Source organism: Ambystoma mexicanum, chromosome 13 (assembly GCF_040938575.1).
Source record: "Ambystoma mexicanum isolate Mex_15411 chromosome 13, UKY_AmexF1_1, whole genome shotgun sequence".
NCBI lineage: Eukaryota > Metazoa > Chordata > Amphibia > Caudata > Ambystomatidae > Ambystoma > Ambystoma mexicanum.
The window spans coordinates 661,682,568-661,698,724 of NC_090938.1; the positions used below are offsets into that span (position 1 = coordinate 661,682,568).

At 47.8% G+C, this 16,157-nt stretch overlaps 1 protein-coding gene across 2 annotated transcripts in view; it reads left to right on the forward strand.

The window, feature by feature from the left end:
• The first annotated feature begins 1,609 nt into the window (after nucleotides 1-1,609).
• The window catches only part of MRPL45 (mitochondrial ribosomal protein L45), a 302,735-nt gene continuing 288,187 nt past the window's right edge, over nucleotides 1,610-16,157 (forward strand). The window contains exon 1 of one of the 2 annotated variants that reach the window (XM_069634660.1): nucleotides 1,610-1,985. In XM_069634660.1, coding sequence (XP_069490761.1) covers nucleotides 1,911-1,985 — 75 coding nt within the window. In that variant the 5' untranslated portion in view covers nucleotides 1,610-1,910. The remainder of the gene's footprint in view (nucleotides 1,986-16,157) is intronic. The other variant, XM_069634661.1, reaches the window with a different exon arrangement.

Consider the following 16,157-nt stretch of genomic DNA (forward strand, 5'->3'; position numbering starts at 1 on the left):
AAGCCATTCTACTGCTTCAATTCCAAGGTCGTGGGGTATAGAAGTGTATAAACTTTTGACGTCTATAGTAAACATCAGGTGATCTTGTTGGAAAATGATATTGTTAAGCTTCTGTAAAAAATGAGTTGTGTCTCGGGTATAAGTGGGGTTTTTTTGAATTAGCGGTTGTAGGAAAAAATCAATGTAAACACCAAGTGGCTGGTTTATGCTGTCCATCCCTGCGACAATGGGTCTACAAGGGGGTTTGAGAGGGTCCATGGATCTTTGGCAGAGTATAGAAGTTCGGAATTCTCGGGTGATCCTTGAGCAGGAACTTGTATGTGTGTTCATTTACCCAATCAAGTTCGAGTGCTTTGTCCAGTAGAAAAGTTAAATTCTGTTTGATGGAGATAGTAGGATCATGATCTAAAATGGCATATGTAGTCTGATCATGAAGTTGTCTACTACATTCCGAATCATAGTCTGTAGTGTTAAGGATGACAAGGGGACCTCCATTGTCCGCAGGGCGAATTGTAATTTTGGTATCACTGTAAAGATCTCTAATAAGTCTCATTTCATGAGGTTTTAAGTTCTTGTGTGGCGGAGTTCGGTAATTGATCCGTTCAAGATCTCGAGTAACCATTTTTTGAAAAATGTCGATAGAGGGGACATTGATGGGTGGTATGAACCCACATTGACGTGTGTTGGAATTATAAGTCCGGGTGTCTCCAGACTTGTCACAGCCAGCTCCTCTGTAATTGGATGTATTTTCTCTTTTTGATTTCTACTCGAATATTCTGAATATTTTGAATACTTTGTGGTGCCCACTCTCCTTTCCGGCTGCTTCTGCAGTTCACTCCTGTCTACTCCTGGTAGTTTGACAGTGCATTGCAGAAAGAAGTCAAGATTAGTAAATTATTTAGCAGGATTTGAATTATGGGTGTCTGGGATGGTTGCTCTTTATATTGCGCTGCTGGAAGAACATTAAGTGTTGAGTGAGAGGTTTTTCTAGATGTAATCAACATTGCAGTAACATCAGAATCGATCTGAACGAGATTTAAATGCATTTAATATTGTTAACGTTGCAGAGTGTTGTGGAGGGAATGGACAGGCTCTGAATATAAGTGAAAGCAGCACTCCCTCCCATAATCAGTGGTCGAAGTGAGCCGGAGCAGTCGGGAGCGGTGCTCCTCTACTTTTTTAAATTAGGTTCTACTGTTCCTATACTTTTATTTCTGTAATGGTTTCGTTTTAAAGTAAAAGTGTAGGAAGAATTTGAAGGTAGCACTTTCAGTGCACTGCACTGAATGTTCCCTTAAACAGCAGGTGCAAGTGCTTGGGGGTTTGTATTGTGGGTGGGAGGGGCGTGGTGATGTTGTATGTGGGAGGGGGCGTGGTGATGGTGTTTGTGGGGAGTGGGTGCAGGCCAGCAGGGAGCATAGTTTCACTACTTCTTTTCGTACATACCAAATAAGAGCACATAAACCTTGGCAAGCAACATTATAAACGACTTTGGACAAAAGAAAGAAAGCCCCAAGTTGCTTATAATAAGTAGACTTTTCAAAAATGAAATTGCCGTTTAAGACTTCAGACGTGAACATTTGATGCACTGTGACCAGTGTGCTACTGATTCCTCCTGCTGCGTCTGGTGCGGGCGAGGAGGACTCCCGAAACATTAGAAAAATGCTTTGCAAAGACACTACGCATGCTCAGTTAGCAGGGATACATTTTCTGACAGCCGTCAACACTCAAGCACCGACCATCCCGCTCGTACAAAGAAAACCAATAGAAGTGCGTAATCTGAGGCTCGTGACTTACCAGTCACGTCCGAACGTGCCACCCACGTGAGAAGAGGAGGCGTACCGTTGCTATGGTCCATTCCTCGGATGGGACCTAGACGCTACCCTGACTGACAGGTCTTGGTGACTAAGATGGCGGCCTCCATATGCAGTAGGGTGTGCTGGTTTCCCCGAGCTATGCGACCTTGTTCCCAAAGAGCAGAGCAGGTACACTGGGGAATAGCGTGTTGTTGTTTCCCACATTGAATAAGTGGCGCTGAGCTTAGTCTTTATTGTTTCTGTAGGAATTTAGCGCTAGATGACGCATAGACTTGTACCCTAGGGGTTGGAGATGCAGAGATCTCAAGTTTTGCCATGCGTGAGTAGGTCACCCAGGCCTAGCTTTATACTTTGGATGCTGGCATTTTTAGTTCCGCTTTCCCCATTTTAAACCAGAAACGCATGCCTCAGACTCAAAAAGAACCCAAAAACTAGGACTGGGGGAACTACTCATGCATGGAAATGGGATACTTGAGAGCTTTGTGGTGTCTTAATTTACAAAATGGTTTTGTAGGACACTTTAGGAGGTGTATCAGAAGAAGTCTTAAGTGCGCACATTTCTTCATTCCCACCGCATTTTTCCACTTTTTTTGATTACTTTAGTGGCAGATGGTATTTTAAAACGTACACATAACCAAAAAGCAACGTAAAACTCTAGGTCTGTAATTCATGTACGGCAACTGACCTGTTTTATTTCTCTCAGACTGGTCCTGGGATGTGCGAGGCCCTCTAGCGACAGACATACAAACATCCTTATTTACATATTTATTACATCGACGTCACACAAAAGGACATTACCCCAATGTCCCTCTTCTTCGCCTTTTACATAATGGATCCAAAATCAGGATTTGTTCACCTGGACGCAAAAGCAGCTCCTGGGTATTTGTCATCGCCCCTTAGGCAGAAGCTACTCCTGGGGACCCAGGAGTTAATACATCGTGTGCGTGCAGCAAATCTTACATATATTTCTCATACCTCATTATTATTACATAGCTACGTTTGAATGGTACCACTTGCCTGGCTTGCTTAAAGTAGCTCCTGGTAGGCGTTGGTTTCAAGCTGACAAGGTTCCCCTTGTCTATAAGCAGAAGCTAAATAGCTCCCATTTCTTGGCAATTTAGAACGCTGTACTTACTAATCTAGTCTTGTTTATTTTTCCTGCCAGCTTCTCCAAATTATTCTTCTCCTTCTCTATTTGGTGGCGCTTAAAGCACCACCTATAAGCTGGATTTATTGCATAAGCGTACAGATTTGGAGAAATGGCACACGAGGAGGGACATGGTCTCCTAATTCTTTCCTGACTATGCAGACCTCTATGGCATGCGAGCAGGCAGCATTTAAGGATGCTGTGGATAAGCAGGTCGACAAGGCCCCACTGAGGAATTGCACTACTGGCCATAAGGAGCAATGTTTATAGTTCTGACCTGCGCAATCAAGTTCCAAGTTCAGACTTGCTTGGGGTGTTACTACATTTCATTTCAAAGCCCTTGATGGAAGTTTGGATGATCCTGAACCTAAAGGCAGACCACATCTTCATCGGGAATGTCAAGTTCAAAGTTGAAACACTTCAGAGGTTCATTCCGCTAATTTCAACTGATGATTTGGTTGGCCTCACTGGATCCACAAAATGGTTATCTGCATGTTGCCATCCGGTTGGAGGATGAGAAGTTCCTGAGGTACTTAGTCCAGGACTGGCATCTCCAGTATACTGCCCTCATGTTCAGTCTGTCCTCCCCAGGGCTATTTATGATATGGTACAAGTTATTTATAACGCACCTGTGCACCAAGTGTTTTCTAGGCGTGAGACAAGGAAGGGGAGACATAGGGAGGACAAAAGAAACAATCGTTCTAGGCCTTGTCATTCAGATCGTGGGAGGGGAGAGAAGTGCTTGGAGGTATGGGGGGGCGAGAGTGCAGTAGGACAGAGCTCAAGTGAGTGCCTCCAGGGTGGGTGGCTCTGATTGAGTGCAAGGAGACATTGGGCTGTAGGGTTGCAGATACAGTCCTTAAATGCACGGTAAGCCCAGAGGCAGCGCATGGGGCTATTGGTCGAGACGGAGTCTGGTGACCAATTAAGGTTCAGAAGGTGGCCAGGTAACCAGTTGGCGTAGCAGGCACATACATCAGCAAGGGAGAGAGAGCAGAAGTGAAAAGGAAGGCCTCGAGTTGTTTCCGGAACCTTAGGTGGTCCTGCTCAACTTTGAGAGAGGCAGGGAGGCACCAGCCGAGGGAGCTCTACCTCCCTTAGCCCCCCCCTCTGTCTGGAGAATCATCTGACCCTTAGAGGGTTGGAGGTGGATGAGCGAAGGGCTCCAAAAAGAAAGAGGTTAGGAAGAGAGTTAGATATAGTGTGGTCCCTGGCCCCAGAAAGCCTTGTGGACAATGCAGAGGGTCTTGAACGTGATCCTTGCAGCCACTGTGAACCAGTGGAGAGAGATTTCAGGGCCGGAGAGATATAATCCCTGGCCTTGAGGCCAAGGACAAGTCTTGCATAGGGCGAATAGTAGAGGCATGTAGATTTAGAAAGAGGCTGCTGCAGCAGTCTAGCCTAGAGAGAGCCAGGGCTGTGAGCTTCTGGGGGAAAGTGAGAAAAGGAAGGATACCTCTGAGGAGGTGTAGCTGGTATTGGGACTTCTTGGAGAGGTCCGTGATGTGAGGAGAAAGCAGAGTCGAAGATGACACCAAGGTTTTTTGCCTCACGGTAAGGTGTAGGGAAGAGGTCCCCCAGAGGGCGGCCAGAGTGAAAGAGGAAAAGCAGGAGCAGTGGTCCCAATGAAAAAGATCTGTCTTGCTGGCCTTACAGCAGAGATCGTTGAAGGCACACCATTCCTGAATCTTAGACAGTAAGGAATGTGCTGGAGAAGAGGCTGAAGGAGAGCTGAGTGTCATCCGCATAACACTGAAAGTTAGAAGAGAAGGTAGAGATGAGGTGGGCCAGAGGTGCCAAGTAATGGTTGAAAAGCCAGGGTGAGAGGTTAGAGCCCTGGGGAACACCACATGTGGCGAGAGAGGTGGGGGAGAGAAAGGACCCCAGTTTGACTTTGGAGGGTTGATCTAGGAGGGAGGTCATCCAGGGTAGTGCCTGATCCGGCATGCCCAGGTTGTTATGGAGATGATTGATCCGGATGGCGTGGTTGACCCTGTCGAAAGAAGAGGAAAGATCACGACGGATGATGACAGAAGCAAGGCTAGAGTTGAGATTAGGGAGCAGGTCTTTACAGGTGTTCAGGAGACCAGTTTCCGTGTTTCTGGCTGCTCTGAAGCCAGACTGATGGTCATGGAGACAACCAACAGACTCAGTATGGAGAGTAAGCTGGAGATGGCCAGCTTTTCCAGGAGTTTGCCCAGGAAAGAATTGATAGAGATAGGGTGGTAGTTTGCCAGAGAGGAAGGATCGGCAGATGTTTTTTTTTTTAAAGAAGGGGCGCACAAGGGAGTGTTTTAGAGGGAAGGGGGAAGTTCCAGTGGCAAGAGTGATTTCAGAAATCAGCCAAGGCTGGAGCGAGGGTGTCGACGTGGTCCTTAATGGTTCTGGAGGAGCAGGGGAGCACGTGCTTGGGTGACGCTTCAATAGATCAGACTTGTCTAGAAACATTGTCGGGAGTGAACACGGGGAAAGAGGAGAAAGGAGGATGGGAGTGAATATGGGAAAAGAGGAGAAAGGAGGAGGAGAGGGGACGACAGAGGGAGAGGAAGGGGAGAGAGAGGACATGGTGTCCTGTGTTTTCATGGCGAAAGGGGGAAGCCAGTGGCATGCAGAGGGCCTACGAAGGGACAGGAGAGGTGAAAACTGCAGCAGGATTGGCCAGATCCTTGCAGATTTTGAAGAGTTTGGCTGCGTTGTTAGAGGGCGCATAGATGCAGTCTTTGGTGTAAGCTCTCTTCTTGTACATGACAGTCTGTATTACCTTTGGAGCAGGCGGCAGGCCAGTTTGTCAGAGGCTTCACCTGATGCCCTCCGCTTCCTCTCAGGTGAGGTAGGACTCATACCAAGAGTTGCACTTGAAGGTAGGCTTCAAACGGGGTCAAGGACATTAAGAGTGTTAGTGATAGAGAGATGCAGGTTAGAAAGAGCTGTCAGGGTGTGAGGCAGCCAAAGGCATAGGAGGAAGAGAGAAAGTGGCGGCGAAAGCCTCCACTGACACTCTTCATGGGCAGGATGACCAAGAAGGTGGGTGGCAGTGCTGGGATTGGCTTCACCTTTGGCACAGAGAGCGCCAGGTGGGAGGAGAACAGAAACTGGTCAGTCCAAGAGAGAACAGTGGAGTGGGGGATGTCTGAAGAGATGAGAACATCCAGTGGGTGCCCGGCAGAGTGTGTCGGGCCACAGGGTAAAATAGAATTAGTCGCAGAGATTGTGAAAGATACCAGTGGAGGGGTTAGAAGTATCCAGGTGTATGTTACGGTGACAGAGGAGGAGAAGCTGAAAGGTAGAGGGAAGGAGAGAAGAGGAGAGGTCGGCCCACTCAGAAAGGAAGAGGGCTACCTGGCCAGGTGGCCTGTTAATGGTGCCCACAGTAAAGGAGAGGCCAGGAGAGAGAGCCTGCAAACCAGGCGTTCAAAGGAGGACTAGGCATGCATAGAAATGACAGAAGCAGGGGTCCACTCTGGTAAAATCAGCGTTACTCCACCTCCTGGCCGATTGATTGTGGGTTTGGAGACGATCTTGTAGCCCTCAGCAAGTAGTGTCAAAACTTGTGACGCAACTGGATGTGAACCAAGTGTCAGTGAGAGCGAGGACATCAAGGTTAAGTTCTTCAAGGAGGTGACGGAAGTCAGGAGTATTTGACAGCAGAGTGAGAGTTTAGAGTAGTGACGTGGAGCAGGTTGCCACGTTTGAAAGACTTCCTTGAAGGGGTACGAGCATGAGGGATGATATCTGAAAAAGGAAGCAGTTGCGGTTTTTGCATACCTCAATGACTGGCTCATCCAGCGGCCAGAGAACAACTGTGTTAACTTGGACTGCCTAAAACCATCCAATTGTTAACAAACCATGGGTTTGTCATCGACTGAGAAAATCCTTACCACCTGCCAGTCCAGGAACTGAATTTCATTGGCGCATAGTCCTTCAATCAGCTTGGCATATTTCAACTACCTGCAGAGAGTGCCTGGACCATCATGAAGCTCTCCAGGCTGAAGATTGCCCCTGCCAGACACTGGACCAGGGTTGATGGTGTCCTGTGTCTTCATGACCATGTTGCTCTGTCTTCATCTGAGACTATTATCAGACCTTCGCAGACATTGGGGGCCCGGCCTCCATGGACGTAGATGCCCAGTACCATTACCACTTGCAGTTAAACAGGCTCTACGCTGGTGGTTGTGATGAAATGACTACTGATCTGTTGGCATACAGAGATGACTAGTGGCTAAAGTGAAAGGTGTAGAGGTAAAGCACGACGGGTGTACTTCCTTCGCCTCTCAACTTGGCACAGGCCGAGGGCAGGCTATACATTTCAGGACTGGTATAAGATGGTACAGAAGCCAATGAAACAGTACTGGGGGTACCAAAAATAAAAAGGTCGATCCAAGATAAAAAAAATAGGGTATTTTAAACAAAAGAATACAAACTAGTCAATAACACTATAACATACCCCTGAAAGGGGAAACGAGGAGAATGTAAACTTTGGATAATAGACTGCACTCTAGTTTTAAGATGGTGCTCAGGCACTGACTTCAGCAGAAAATATCAGCTATTGGAGATGTTTCAAAAGGTACTGTAGGGCAACTCTCTGACAACCAGACCAGGAAAATACAACCCACTAGGGGAAGAAGGCTAGGTGCACCCTTTTTCGAGAAGAACAAGAGCTTTATTTTTTATACAAAAAGGAATAGGTGAAGACTTCCACAAAGCTAGACCGGTTCTAGAGATGGGGGTTGCTGACTGGCTCTGCTACAGATCCATACTAGCTGTGATTCTCTCATGCATGAGAGATCACTCCCGACAAGCTGGCCCAACGACTGACTACCTCGAAATGGGACAAAACTTGATGACTTTCCCCACACTTATGAACATTCTACATTATTTGCACACCCAATAACGTTGGACTTAATATCGCACTGGCGTCCCAGTGGTCTGATGACCTAGAGATTACGCTCGATCTGGGAGATAGGTTTGAATTTTTTTTTTATAGCATTCCGGCTGTCTCTTTTATAATATTTGCAATAGAGAAATTCAATATAAAATAATCCAAAGGATGTATTCTACACAGACTGGGTCTTTCCCAATCGCCCGTATGTTGGCAACACTGGGAGGTTGGGTACATTGGGTCACATGATGTGGGCATGCCCGGCAATCGAGGCATACTGGCATATGGTTCACAGGCAGGTTTCTTGCATTGTTGGACCCACACTGGAGTTTGCACCTGGCCCAATGCTTTTTGGGCTCTCAAAACGAGGACTGGCATGAAGACTCCATGGCCCGAAAGCTTATGCACGTTCTGCTTTTCTCTGCCTGTAAATTGTTGATCATTTATTGGAAAGCTAATTCTGCACCTACCAAGCAAGCCTGGCAATCCATTTCTGCTAAACTCTGCTCACTGGAACGTTTTGCTTTCAAACATGTTTCTGGCTCAATACAGGCTGACCGGTTTGTGGAACTGGCCGATGCTTACCTATGACTCATACGATATTCCGAACCAAGTGTCCCTTATGGACTATCGAACAGGTGGAATGCAATCAATAATTTGACTGTCCTTCACGTCTATCTTGTACTTATCAATATGTTTCACATTTTCATTTTCTTTATGGAGGGTATATCTGCGGGGGAGCTGACCCCTAGGTATGGGGGAAGTTGGAATGGTGAGGTATTAGTTTGTGTGGATCGTTCTAAATTGTATTTCTTATGTTTTTGGCATCTTGTGCTTGAATGGAAGGGCAGAGGAGGGAGGGAGTGTATTATTCAGCATTCTGTTTCTTCTTGTGGCATCCTGCTTTGCTGACATTTGTTTTGTTTGGTTAAAAAAAGTTCAGTAAAAAGATTAAACCAAAAAGGAATGGGTGACTGGGTATTACAAATCCACTGCGACAGAGCTCTGCCTTCCTTCAAGACGGTAGCTAACTTATAAACGTACAACTCGTCATTCTTGACGCACTCGGTATGCAGTGTTTATCCCCCACCCTCTTTGGCTGCCGCCTATATACATGCTAATAGTTTCATATAGCCCATCTTCCAGCGTTGTCTTCTCCTCCATCTTCATCACACGTGGGTAACTTACCTTCCTGTCCTGATGCACTGCAAATCAATTGGGTAGATTCAAATGACACCACCCTACCTTTACTCCTAACCACGTGATAACTTGGAGGTCTGCCTGGTCCTTGCAAACCAAGCAACTCTTTTCTCATCTCAGACACCATGCCTCCCCGCTCTATGGGCATCACTTTTGGCTCTCCCTGGTAAAAATCACAGATCATGTTCTCTGCTCCCCCCTGTATCAGCTCTCCTCCCACGATGTACACCCAAGTGTCCCACTAGTCAATCCATTTCATGAAGGATTTAAGTCCCCTTTTCCTGCACTTCTGGTAGTTCAAATAGAATGGCCATCATTCTGGGGGGTTCTAGTAAATCTTGATTCATGTTTTGGCAACCCAAGGCCTCTGCCTCGACTCCCAAGAGGATGAGCTTCGCGCTGATCCACGGCCCTACGCCTACTCAGCTGCACACATTCCTGTCTAATAGCTCAAAGGGCCTAACTGAATGTATTTATATGTGGGTGTACGTGCATGTTCCTTGCCACGCCTGGGGATCAGAATTTGATGGTCAAGCAAGAAATGAAGCCTTGTTGCTCTGTCTCTCACACGGCCTGCAAGGACTCAGGCATACTCCTTAAATGCAGCACTAATTCATGTTATAGGTACCATGCAACTATAATGTATTCTACATGAGTCTATTGCAAAATTAATGGTTAATTCCCCCCTGTCTGATTTCCACCTATACAGCACTGACCTCCCCCTACACCATCTTGTACCCATTCTTCATGGTTTTATATATTTTTCGCAACCTAATTCATGCTTCCCAACACCCCCCCTCCCCTTTTAGTTAATCCTCCATTAACAAACTTCTCCCTTTTCTCTGGGGTACACGTAAGGTATAAGCCGTCCCCATCACCCGCAAAATCTACCCAGTGCTCAGTTTAGTTTTCTGGATCTGGTGGGGGTGAAGATGGTGCCTGCGGGGGGGTTGGGGGAAGGTTGGTAACTTTGTGCAATTCTGACCATGCATGGTTTATTTGGATCCTCAGTTTGAGCGTGCCCATCTTTTGTGCCCAGGAGAGCCATTCCCGCGTCATTAGTAACCGTCATTCTTGCACTGTTTGGAATAGTCTTGGCACAGCATCGAAGCATCATCTGGCACATGCAAAACAGCAAGAACACTAGAACCGGAACAGTATTTTAACCAATACCCCAAACCAGGATTGTGCCTATGAAAGCAATTTATCAAACCAATCATTGGACTGCACACCTGCTTCATTCTCCATACCAGTCTTCAACCTGTGTAGGGCCCCTATAATGTGTGTCAGGGACCCATTCTCAACATCATTTCGGAATTTGGGAGTATGTAAGTATAGCCGGACAACCCTATCTTCTAGCATGTGCCCCCTTCCATCACTGTCAGAAGATCCAAGACGTACCAGTTTTGAAGCGTCATCAACCGGATCTCCCTTAGCTTGCTCTTGATGGCATTTAGGCCTTATTCAGTGTCATTCGCCAACTGGATCACTTGCCATTGAATAATCTGCAACCACTTGGCATTCGCGGCACCTTGTATCAAGAGAGATGTAAAAAACACCTCCATTCTGGTGCACAGACGATGTTTGTCTGGAATTGCTTGCTTCAAGCAATTTGGATGATTCTTCCGAAACGTAATTCGATCTTCCTTAACTTTATCGACTGCTTTTTCTTCCTCATTTAAGGGGGTTGGATGGGGGATTGAAGAGATTGCGACGCCCCATACTTTGAAGCTATTGTCAGGTGTACTTCCTGCACTCAGCTATCTTAGTGGTGCGTGGTTGTCAGTGCACAAGTGCCACGCCAATAGGGTGGAAGATGCAGGTATGCCTGTTGGCCACATACCTAGTACATATATCCATGAATGCTGCTGCTCCCTTCGCAAGATATGGAATTAACAATGTCTTGTTGCACTTAGTGTTAGTGCCTACTGGACAGTCCCATGCCCTCAAACAAAACTGATATGCGTCTACTTGCTGCACTTTTATTGGATTTTATTGGATGTGCTTCAATCCTTCTTATTAATGTTCCATATAACTTCTTCTCCAAACCTTGCCAAGCCCCCTGTTGCACAGCTCGCCACTACTTTCTCCCATCTGTTTGACACAAACAACACCCTGTCCAATTTTAACATGTGCCGTGGGTTATATTGGTGGGCACTGTCGACCTTGGCACACTTCTGTCTATTAGTACCACTTGTACCTTGTGCCCTTGGAATAGACTGCGAAACCGACATAGCGCCTAGTGCACCAAACACTGGGCCTCTAAGGGTGATATTTCTTGGGGTACTAGCATTTTGGCTGCAGATGCGTGGGGGATGAGGGAGCTGACATAACTCCTGTTGTACCTCTGTTTCCCTAAAAAGTTCATATGGCTGTTCCACATGTTGTTGAGTTCTGGGTGGTGCACATCAGACATTGTATCAAACATTACACCTTTGTATTCATTTTGCTCGTTTTCGGTGTCTAAACCCTGACTAACCTGCATCTTCAAGTTACATACAACAGTATCTTGTATCTATTTATTTAGCATTTGTAAAGTGCACCTAACCCTCAGCCATCTAGGCGCTGGTGAGAAAACATACATGTAAACAAGCAACAATAGTCATTAAGAACACTGATGGTTTATGGATCTTGTGTGAACAGCCAAGTCTTGAGTTGTTTTTTTCGGAAGGACCAGAGGGATGGGTCAGATCTGAGTAATAAGGGGACGGCATTCCATTGTTTGGCAGTCAACACTGGAAAACTGTGACACCCCCTCCCGCCCCACCCCCCTGCTTTAGCTCTTTTGAATTTGGGTGTAGTGAGGTGTGAGGTAGATGCCCGAGTGGGTCTGCTGGTGTGGGGTTTGGCTAGAATGTTGGAGAGGTACTTCGGGCCGTGTTGGACATTTGTGCGTGATGGACAGAGTTTTTAATCTGATGCGGTCTTGAACAGAAAGCCAGTGGACATTCTGTCTGGCTGCAGAAATGTGTTCTTCCCTGGAGATGTTTCGAGCTGCTCGCAATGCGTTATTCTGGATGACTTGTAGTTTTTTTTATAGTCTAGTCTGGATAGTGAGAGGGCTCTGGCTAGTTAGTGTGATACAGCTCTCTGTCGTTTGGAATGGTCTGCAGGCGTTATTAAGTTTAGCAGTATATGCTGCAGCAGAAGTATATACTGCATCCTTTATCCTGGTTCCACATCCTTTTAAGATTCACTACTGTGGTTATATACTCAACATTTGGTGTTATGGCTTAAAAAAGTATAAATAAATGCACTTTGTACACTCCCCCACCCCCTGTCCTAACCACTAGAAACATATAAAAATAAACCAAAAGCAAACCCATGTATAAGCGGAACCAATGTCCTATTACAGAACTTCTTCATGCACATACTATGAATACTATTGAGAAATGTAGAACCTTGCAAATAAGGTCAAGAAAATCACATACCTGGGGGGGAAAAAAACCACAAACACTTTTCAAAAATACTCATAACCAATAAAATGCAGCAGTTAGTTAATTTTTTTACCAGAACATCACATACTAAATTCACTAAAGTAAGAACATTCTGATTTAATACTTCTGATTGGAGGCGTAGTTTGTGACGCCTTCCTGACATCGGACAAATGCACTCAATATCACAGCTCTTTTTTACTTTAACAGCAAGGGGAGTAGCATACACCACTGTAAAAGGACCATTATAAAGGGGCTCACTCGATCTACAAACAGGCTTCCCTCTCTGAGGTGCCCTCCCATGTTGGGCAGGCTGGAGAAGTCTTATCAGTCTTTAATCTGCGACGCCGGCTGGGTTTTCCAGTGTCTTATACAGTGACCCCCTCCGAGTCTGGCTTCGTTCTCAAAAATCTTCAGTTCCATGGGGCCAAGTCCACTTTCCCCTGGGCCCCTATACTCTGTCCCCATCATTACAAAACGTGTTATGGAATTGCTGCCATTCTGTCTCCACCAGTGCGCTCTTCTCCTGGATTGCGACTGATATCTTTTCCATGAGATAAATGTCTTTTAGCTGTCCCGATCCATTCTTGGACCGTGGGAAGATGGTTCCTTTTCCAATGCCTAGCTCGGCATGCTCTTGCTGACAAGAGTAAGAAGTGTGCCAGCGTGAGGAGCTTACTCCACTGATCGTCCCTTCTCTCCAGGCCAAAGAGCAACAGGACTGGGTCCATCTCAAAGAGCCCAGCTTCCGCATCCCTGATCCAACCCAGTACACCTGTACCTTTTGGCAAGACCACCACATGTGCCGCAGGGGTCGAACGTGGGAAACATCCTGGGCAGGGAACCCGGGTCGAGTTGCCATCTATGTAGCAATTCTATGGAATGCATTTTGTATTGGCAGGAGATTGAGGTCTTAAACGCCCTTCCGCAGAGACGTGCCCATAATCCATCTCCCACTTCCAGGCCCAGGTCCCTTTCCCATTTTGCCCTGAGACCCCTAGTCACTCCCATCCTGGCTTCCAAAAGAGCTCCATAGAGGAGGGAGATGTCTGCATGAGAGTCCAGCACCTTTTCCACCGGAGTGAGATCCCTACAAATGAGTGGCTTCCATTTCCCTGACATGAGTATGCCCTTCAGGCTCTGATATAGGAGCGTGGACAGCATACCTATGCCCAGTGAGTCTTGTAGCTTTTGGATGCACGCAAACTTGTTTTCTTGAATCGGCTGACGCACCCTGCAGAGCCCTGCTTCAAACCAGGTCTGATAGTGTTCTACTCCTGGGATCGCATCCCTGACTGGTGGTGCCCTGATATATCTCATTGGCGAAGGCCCCAGGAATGGGTGTTCCCTGATCCGTTTCAGGAGCCCACTTAGTGGGACCCACAGCCATTCCCCCACCGTGACAGGGCGCAGGTAGCGGTTCTCAAGGTAGACCCACTGCTTGTCTGCGTCCTCTCAAGTGGGGAACAAGCGCCCTGAGTTGAGCCACCCTAGAGTACGCCTGCAAGTCTGGCAGGCCTAACCCCGCCCCCCCCTCCTTCTCCTTCGCGAGGGTGAGAGACTCGAATCCTATCCTGGGTTTCTGGCCTTGCCAAATAAAGCTCAAAATGCGCCTTTTGGCTTCTCTCAGATGCTTTTCCTGGGCCTGTATCGGGAGCATTTGGAACAAGTATAGGACCCTGGGGCATCCCTAATGTGTCCCCCTGCTGAAGCCTAAACGAGCGAGACAGCCACCCATTAACTATAACTGGTCGATGGGCTCAGGTACAGGGCATTGATGGCGTGCCTGAGTCCTTCCTCTAAGCCGAGCTTCTCCAGAAGCATGTGTAGGAATCCCCAGTCCACCCGATCAAAAGCCTTTTCGGCGTCTATGGCTACTGGGACCGGATTGCCCCCACACCCCGGCCAGAGCCTCCCTCATAAGGTGCAGGGTCTTTTCATAGTGTCTGCCCCTTGTCTCCCCTGTATAAAGCCCACCTGGTCGGAGTGGATGACCTTTGGCATATGACCCTCCAGTCTCGTATCGATTATCCTGATGAACAACTTTGCATCGACGTTCAATAGTGAGATGGGCCTGTAAGACCAGCAATCTCCCGGGTCCTTCCCTTCCTTGGGGATTACTGTAATTAATGCCCTTCCAAATGAGGGGGGAGCCTTTCCTGTCTCCATAATGTAGGAGAATAGGCATGCCAAGAACCCCGCCAGTGGACCCGCAAAAGTCTTGTTGAAGCCTGCTGTGAACCCGTCCTCTCCCGAGGCCTTTCCTAACTTCAGGCCCGCTATTGCTACCTGGACCTCTTCTTCCGTGATCAGCCTTTCCGGCTCAGAGACCTCACTGGGACTAAGCGTTGGCAGAGTCAGCCCCCTCAGGTAAGGGTCCATTGCCTCCCCATCCCGGACGCCCTCATTCCCATACAGAGACTCGTAAAAATTTGCGAATTCGCCTGCTGTTGCCTCCGGTTCTGACTTGGCATTATGCCCACCCCCCCCTTCCGCTCCATTATCTTGTCCACCCACCTCTCCGCCCTCTGGCCCCGGAGCTTAGCGGCCAGCATGGCATCTGCTTTATCCCCCTTTGCATAGTATCTTTGCCTCAGATACTGGAGGCCGTATATCTCCCTCCCCATCTCAATTTCTCTTAGGTCTTGTCGTTTATCTCTGGCTATCGTCACGTCCCTTTCCCTCTTTCTCTCCTCAGCTCTCTCAAGGAGGCAGATCTCTCCCCTTAGTTTCTTAGCCTGGAAAGTCCTGATTCTCTTCTTCGCTGCCCCTTCCCCAATCAGCTTTCCCCACCATGTTGCCTTAGCCGCCTCGCATACCATCCGCCGTTCTCCCTCTCCCGTATCATTTAGCAGGAAATATTCCTCGATAGCCACCCTCATCTCTTCTCTAAAGACTTCGTCCCTCAGGAGCAAGTCATTACAGCACCACAAGGACTCCCTGGGTTGGAGTCCTGACATGGCTATGTCTGCCCCCACCATGTCGTGGTCGGACCAGCCGATAGGGTGGTGCTCACACCGTAACACATTGCTGGCCTGTTGATGCTCCATGAAAATATAGTCCATCCTGGTCCTAGGAAAGTGTGTCCTCGCGTGGCCAGGTGTGCTTCCCTCCAGTTGTCAACCAGTCCCTGCTCCCACATGTAGTTCGTAAACCCACGATTTGCCTGCCCCCCTCTACTGCCCTTGGGGATGAGCTCACCGCTGTGGTCCATTCCCCGTTCTGCCCACATGTTGAAGTCCCCTCCCAGTAGGAGCCCCTCCGCCTTGGCTAGAATCTCTCCCATTGCCTCTCTCAGAAATTGCACCTGGCCCCTGTTTGGGCAGTATAGGGTCGCGATTGGTTATTCTACCACTCTCCAGGTTTCCCGAGACCACCAAAGCCTTCCCATCCGTTCTCCTCCACACTGTGGGCTCAGAGAGCCTGTGCTTCCTGTGTATCAAGATCCCCACACCCCCTTTCTTGGCCGGGCCAGATGTCCAGAAGGTCTGGACCACATGGGGCCCGGGATACGTCTCTCCTCTACTGCCACTGTCCTGGTTTCTTGTACCAGGAGAACATCCAAGCCTGAGCTTCTCATCTCCCTCCCCAAAAGAGATCGCTTTGTGGGCGAGTTGAGGCCCTTCACATTTAGTGACCCCAGCTTCAGAGTCTCGACCTGGCCCACTCTCTCAGGGATA